The sequence below is a fragment of the Physella acuta genome, unplaced genomic scaffold, assembly GCF_028476545.2.
Source record: "Physella acuta isolate Inbredline_101_S28 unplaced genomic scaffold, ASM2847654v3 ptg000997l, whole genome shotgun sequence".
NCBI lineage: Eukaryota > Metazoa > Mollusca > Gastropoda > Physidae > Physella > Physella acuta.
In genome coordinates, this window is record NW_026732514.1 from 249,503 (window position 1) to 257,160 (window position 7,658).

Sequence of the window (7,658 nt, forward strand, 5' to 3'; positions counted from 1 at the left end):
AGACGCCCTGAGTGTCTCTAGCCGTGTATCGTGCCAAGATTTGACCCCGGGAGAAAACAGTTCTGGCAGTAGCCTCCACGCCGACGACTCGCCTAGCTTGACCCAGCCATCAATGAACTCACTCGACGAAAATTCAGTTAAAACTCCAGAAAAACTTCACGGGAAAAAAATTAAAAAGACGAAAAAGCTATCCGAAATTTCTAAGTGTGACGCAGTAGACATTCACGAACCGATAACTTCCTACGTTCTTAAAGGAGCAGCGCCTGTTACGATGCTAGCCCCGAACAAGGATATGTTCCACGCTACCAATTCCTTCAAGAAGAGGGGATTGGTAAATAGCTCTGTGTCAACCATGAATGAATCCTGTGATATTTCTTACGGAAATTCTAACACGGACACCCCTGAAATGACACCTGTGAACTACGAGATTAAGAATAGAAATGTGTATGAATTAGGCGAAGGTTTAAAAATCACGAGCCTAACTCCGATCGATTTGAACATTTCGGACGCGGATCTAAAACTCAACGTGCGTAAGACTTTTTATTCATACGGACTGCGGCAGACACCTAGAGGGGTAAGTAACGCTGATGTAGAGCGTTATAGACATGAAGAGGTTGTTGGCAAATCTCGCCAGCAGTCTCTCCCAGCAGAACTGCTGGACATTCGGCATTTGGCGCTTCCGTCGTCCTCACAGAATCAACAAGACACAGCGCCGGTCTTTAAAAGAAAAAAGATTCCAGGAGCCAAAACACACAGGGAAAAAAATAACAGGCGTCTCTTCAGAACTCCGTCGCCTACATCACAGGAACAAAAGTCGGAGAACGCCAACGAGGAGTTTTCTCTTGTGGGACAATCACTTCCGTCTTTCCCAGCCAATCAGATGCCAGTTGAAACATTCTCACTTTGTGACAGTTACAGCTTCAACAGCACTGACAGCACGCGTGTGGATGCTAGTACACAACCTAACTCCAAACACAGTCCTAAATATCCACAACAAAAACACGTCAATGAGAATCAAATTGTGGGCAATTCTACACACAAACCAAACCTTTTGTTAAACAATAGAAAAGTTGTCTCTCGATTCAACGGAAACAGAGGTTATAAAGTCGACAACAACGAAAAACCTGATGAATTCTTAGATACATCTAAATTCAACACCGTCAACAGAAAGTCACTGTGGCCCAGACAGGACAAACCAACATCAGACGAGACACGTCAGGAGCCAGTAAAATCAGCACCAGAAACACCCCCTGGCTCTAATGATAACACTGATGGTGGAGGGACAGCTGAGCCGTTGTACATGGGGTTTTCCTCTCAGGCATCAGAGCCCCCAGCTCACAGCCACAACATGGCTGAGGAGAATGGCGAGGAAATAAAAGAACAGGGGAACTTTAAAGTGTTCAAAGCCCTGGATCATGACGTGTACAGTGATTTCCAACACAAGAAGTACAGAGAGAACTCAAAATTGTCTTTCAATACAGATAAACCAAGAATGCATTATATAAAAATTAAGGTACAAGATGATGTGAATAGATAAACTGATACCCTAATCTCATGGTAACTTGTGTATATTAAGATTATTTCATTTTTGAATGTTAAAATTGAATACTAAGAAGTTTTTTTGCCAATGAAAAACAAGTATTTGAGATTCCACTTACTTAAAACTGTTAATTATTTGTAATTTTAGATAATGAATATTAATTTGTTTGTTTGAGAATGTATTTATATTGCTCTTGTTGGGCACAAATCTAACTAGTACTTTGTCTTTAGTGTACGTAGAGAACAATTTCTGTACACATCAAAAACAAATTTATTATCGAAAGAAATTTGTTTACGATTCCATTTTTTATTACCATAGAAGAAATCATTTTTCTGTAAATTTCTTTGGCAAGAAATGAGAGGTACCAGTTATGAGAATCTCTCACACACATATAGCATCTATACAGTCTTCTTTCTTCTAATTCAAAGTCTCTAATTTTTTAAAGATGCGATGTTACTAAGGATGTTTAATTACATTATTTGTTAGTTATTGTTACGTCCCTTGTATATATATATATATATATATATATATATATATATATATATATATATATATATATATATATATATATATATATATATATATATATATATATATATATATATATATATATATATATATATATATATATATATCATAGTCACATCCCTTGAATGTTTAATCTGTTGGGTGAGATATAAAAGAAACTTTCTTATTTTAATTGAGCATACTTCCTCACAATCAAATAAAGACAATAGCAATTAGATTACATGTATTAAATCATTTAATGAATATTTTCCTAATAAATAAGATCATCAATGGTGTTAAAACCTATTTCTCAACAAATGTTAAAATATCATTGAAAAACAAACACAGACTGATAAGATTCACATCTACAGAAATAAACAATAACAACTTTTAGACATCCTAAATTTGTATTATGAATGTTAAAATGAATCTTAGTTTGGGCCAGTTTTGTACTAGAAGTTGTTGAACAATATTTACATGCATTCTGTAATTAATAAATAATACTGAATTAAATGTGCATTGCTTGAAATTTAAACTTGTTAAAACTTATGTTCTGCAAATTTCATATCGCTTTATTAGAACCAACGTGTTTTAACTTATTTTTTTAAGAGTTATACATTTTGTGTTCTAAATACACCAAGACAAAACATATTTTTTGGCCATATCTCTAACCATTACTACACTACACTTTAATTTCAGCAAGTCTTTAAAATAGAAATGTTAAGAAAAACTTTTAAACCTTGTTTAGAACATTTTTGAAAATTGGAGTTAAAACAGTCTAGTTCTAGAAAAATGATATATATATTTTTCAGAATATTTCATGCTTACATTAAAACCATTATTTCCTATTCCTATATTTGATTAAAGGTTAAAACATGAAATCCAATTCATATGATGGCACAAGGTCCAAACAAATTCTTCACTAACTTATTTTTACAAAGAAGAAACAGCAGTTAGTAGGATAGATCCAACATGCTAGTGTCCACTGAAGCCATCGTACACAGGAGTTCTTAGAAATATCAACTGTGACAAAGACTGCCTTGATTTCTTCTCTTGTTGAACCTGATGGGAAAAATATTCAATCTTGAATCATAACAGTATTCTAACTTTTCATATAAAAATTAAAAGCTGAAGTAGATTTTAAAAATATTAGCTGGCTTTAGCGTAAGTTGACAACAGATTAAAATAATCTGGCAAATACTGGATTCAAAGTAATGAGACAACTTCATATTATGACACAACTTCATATAATAGTAATTGGTTGTCAACTCTGAGTTATACAATACTAGTCATATAGAAATTTAAATAGCATGCTGTTTAGTAAATTATTGAATTATTATTGAATAATTTTTATGTCTAAGTATTAAATAGTTGTAAGCATTTTAAAATTTTGAATAATATAATCATGCAGCAGAAAAATGTTAAACATGATTGCATTGGATCAGAAGCCAAAGATCTCTGAAAACCTATTTCACATATATGTCATCAATGGTACTATTCAAGCAAAACTGGTTATATTGTAATCAAATGTAGTATAACCCTGATCTAGTTAAAACTACTTACATTGTTAAACCATCTTGAAACATTAATGTATTTTTCTTTCTCTTGGAATGATAGTTTTTTCTGAGGAGCAAAGGAGAAATTATATTTTGTTTACCAACAATCCAAAATAGTATATAGAAAGATTGCTCTATGGTAAAAATATTCAAGTTTTTATAAGAATTGTTAGAATAGTAAATATTTACTTGACGATGCCATATTTTATGATAAAACATTTGTTAATCTTTATAAATTGTATTTAATCTTGTCTGTAAACATTCTAAAAATCACTAAAAATAACAAAAATGGATTCAGTCAAATGAATCAAACCAAATGAATTCTTACAATTAAGTCATGGAGATTGTGATACAATAGAATGTCAGCCAATGTTAATTGCTGGGCTACAAAGTACACTTTATCTTTCAAATAAGTATTCAGCTCCTGAACAAAAAAATAGTCAAATGTTATATTCAGTAAAGTACACTTTATCATTATTTGATTTTCAAATAAGTATTCAGCTCCTAAACAAAAGAAGGTCAAATAAAGTAGGCTACACTACACTATATGATACTTCTTTCAAATAAGTATTAGGCTCCTAAAAAAAATCAAATGTTATATAAAGTAAACTTGGTGATACTTCAACTTTCAAAAAAAGAATTCAGCTATTAACCTCAATTAAATAAGTTTTAACTTCTATTAACTGCATAAAAACCTTGTTTGGTATAACAAGTACACTTCATTTTTTTAAATAAGAGATTAGCTCTTGAACAAACAAAATGTAAAATGTTATATTACTCACAAATAAATATTTCTGTATGTAATTTAGTGATAATATAAATAGAATACCTTGAGTATAAGCTTTTGTGTTTCAGCATCTTGAGAAGAATTTTGAATGGTGTTGTTATATTCCAGCCACTGCTCTACTGCCATACGATCCTCTAAAGACAAACCTGCAATGTAAAAAATATATTTTTATTATAGAAAATACAACTAAACTACAATAGCAAATTCAAGTAGGCCTATTTAGGCCTATAGCTGTTAAAAAAAGATTAAGTCAAAAATGTTAATAGTTATCTACACTGTACCACTTTTTATTTGTGAATACAAATGAATGCAAGAAAATGTTCATAAAAAGTGTTGGACAATAGTTTAAATAATCTATTTAAAAAATTATTTCACCTCAAACAACTGTTACAAATGATCAAAAAGAAATTAATTATGTTAGCATTTTCTAGCTAATAATGATAACTATATCATTGTAGCCTTATTGAAGGTTAGTGAATAAAGTTACCTTTAAAATCATCAAGAGATCGTTGTAGATATTTTGCAATACACGAAACTCCGGATATTTTTTTCCCTCCACCTATGTCCAGAGTTACAGCCTGGTAAAGACAAAAAAAAATTACATTTACAAACTAAAAATTAAAACCTTTTTAGGCCTAGATCTAATATTTTGTTATATGTGACACATATATTGTTAAATTTATTAAGATGGCTCATCAGTACCATGTTACTACTATCAAACTTCAGTGACTTCACTTACACTGAGTCGACTATAAATGATAGTCTATAATCAATATCGGGTTAGATAAATGTTACGCTTTTTTGACGATAGATCCCTTCCCGCCATCACACATTGTCACAAAAAGCCAGACACCCCCCACCTAAATGACGTCACACCTCAGCTATACTTATACTAGTTTAAACACATCTCAAAATTCAAAACGCAAAATAGTAGGCTAATACTGATGAGGGGGAATTTTTATAGGCTTACCAGTGTCTAGAATCTAGAATCTTCTTTAAAAAAAAAGGGGTGTTACTGTTAATGCTGTTAAGTTACTGGTAGTTAACTAAATACACACATTGCTGGCTAATGTCATGCTAACCCTGTCCCTAACCCTAGTCCTACCATACGTCCTAACCCTAATTTCTAACTAGATCTAGATCTATAGGCCTAAACAAAAACACAACGCAAAAGCAATCAGACACCCATAGTGCTCACAGGATAACAATAATTAAAATGGAGTTTTACCCTAGGCCTAATAAATATTATAATATTAGTTAACTAATAACTACCAGTAGTCCAGTAGGCCTAACCGGAGTGACCTAAAAAAAAAACCCTTTTTAAAGAAGATTCGATTTTTGTCCGAAATTATCGGACACCTGCTAGATCTATATAAAAATTCCACCGAAGATACTATTATCAGACACTGGTATAAAAATCACGGTAAAACCTTAGTTTAGCGTCGGTTATTATTCCGGAATCGTATAGCAGTAAAAAACAGTAAAACAATGCCAAAGTCTGTCACACACTTCCGGAATTCACCGGAAGTACTGTAAACCATACTTTATTTTGGCGTCATCTTTTATTTTTATACAGAATGTTTAAAATTTGGATAGATTTATTTTTGTAATCATTTTTACATTTTGTAATCATTTTTACTATTTTCGTAATCTAGATTTTTTTACTTGGCCTAGCAGCTAGATATCTATCTAGATCTAATTAATTATTAATTAATGGTCGAAATCCACTGCAAGCCAAAAACATTAAATTATTACATTTGACTTCATAAGTTCATATTCATTATTTATATTAATATGTTGTTTTTTTTTTTTTTAGCGCAATTTCCATTCTGGAGAATTGCGTTTATTAACTCGTCATTTCTGGGAATGGATGGATGGATGAATGTGTGTCCGGGCTTTAAGTCGTATCTCCTCCTCAACGAAGCAATATCGATGACTAGTTCCAAAAGCAATTATGTTAAGCAAGTTACAAGAATGAGCATAGGCCATAAAAATTCCGGGTTTCTTTCATGTATTTCCCGGAAAAGCCAAAAAACCTCGAAAAAAATCAGTTTTTGGCCCATATCTCGGCAACCAGGCCACTTAGCGACTTGAAACATGTACCAATCGATTTCTGTCATAATTTAGAACAATATTGCCGAAGAAAGTTTTCAAAAATATCCTCTCGTTCGGTCACAAATTATAAAATTACATAAACACCTACAAACCGATTGTTCTTCTAGCTTGAACGCACCCCAACATTATACGTCACAGCTATTTTTAGATAACATAAGGAAATTGCGCACAAATGTCACTAGACTTTTTTAATTAACTTGTTTATTTTTAGATCTACTATTTTAAATCTACTATTATATTTATTTTTGTTTCCTTTTGTCGATTAAACTTAAAAAATTAAAACATTAATTTACTACAATCGACTTTCAATTTATTTATATTTCATTGGTCAAATAAACCATGGTTTACCGTAACTCTAGTTACCGAAACTCAACAAACATTACCCGATAATTTCCGACGCTAAACTAAGGTTTTACCAAAATCCCCCCTTCATCAACTAACAAATCTTCATCTACTCTACAATTCTAGACTCTACACTACACACATCAGACACGTCTGTTACATCACAGGACATCAGTTGACAGACAGTTACACTCGCATCTGCTGCTTGAATGAAAAACCAAAACTTTTGGTCCAAAAGTCAACGCAGTGTTTATTAAAATTCATATTTTAAAAATTCTAGCCTATTAAGTCTATATCATAGACCTACAATCTAGGGGTACAATAAGTTTGAAAATAAAAACCTGCCTTTTTAGAAGTCTTTAAATTCTTTTTACAAAGTTCGTTAAAATACTCCACGGTGGGGGCTGCCATCTTGCTTTTATTTTTAAAAATAGACATATATTGAGTAGTCTAGCTGACGACAACCGCCATAAATAAAATAAAGCTTTTCGTGTGAAATTTTCTTTTGGAATTAAGAGCTTTATGAATCTTAAAAATAAATTTAAAAAAACTACTAACCGGTGTTTCTTTAAGACTTTTTCTTTTGGATGGGGGGGGGGGGGGGGGTATGAGGGGCACATGAAACACTGGTGAAAGTAGATATTTCTACTAGCTGCATACTCGTGCTTCTCTGCGTTGTTAAAGAAAATTATACTGAACATAAAACAAAAGTACTTTTGAAATTCACGTGAAATAAATATTTATTTAAAAAATTATGTATTACAAAGATTTACAGGGACATAAAAAAAACGCACAACAACACACACGACAC

At 32.0% G+C, this 7,658-nt stretch overlaps 1 protein-coding gene across 1 annotated transcript; it reads right to left on the reverse strand.

Annotated features, from left to right (window-relative positions):
• Positions 1-2,467: 2,467 nt before the first annotated feature.
• Positions 2,468-7,306, reverse strand: LOC131954413 (eukaryotic translation elongation factor 1 epsilon-1). The gene is made up of 6 exons (XM_059318071.1): positions 7,193-7,306; positions 4,878-4,968; positions 4,433-4,536; positions 3,932-4,027; positions 3,611-3,670; positions 2,468-3,109 (listed from the first exon to the last, which is right to left on the reverse strand). The coding sequence occupies exons 1-6, from the start codon at positions 7,283-7,285 to the stop codon at positions 3,023-3,025; spliced, it is 531 nt and encodes a 176-aa protein (XP_059174054.1). The 5' UTR covers positions 7,286-7,306; the 3' UTR covers positions 2,468-3,022.
• Positions 7,307-7,658: the final 352 nt, after the last annotated feature.

Coding starts and splice junctions, on each gene's coding strand:
- LOC131954413 (XM_059318071.1), bottom strand. CDS start 7,285: ATGTCTATTTTTAAAAATAAAAGCAAGATGGCAGCCCCCACCGTGGAG. Junction 4,969..7,192: donor ATTTAAAGACTTCTAAAAAG/GCAGGTTTTTAT, acceptor TGTCTTTACCAG/GCTGTAACTCTGGACATAGG. Junction 4,537..4,877: donor ATCTCTTGATGATTTTAAAG/GTAACTTTATTC, acceptor TTTACATTGCAG/GTTTGTCTTTAGAGGATCGT.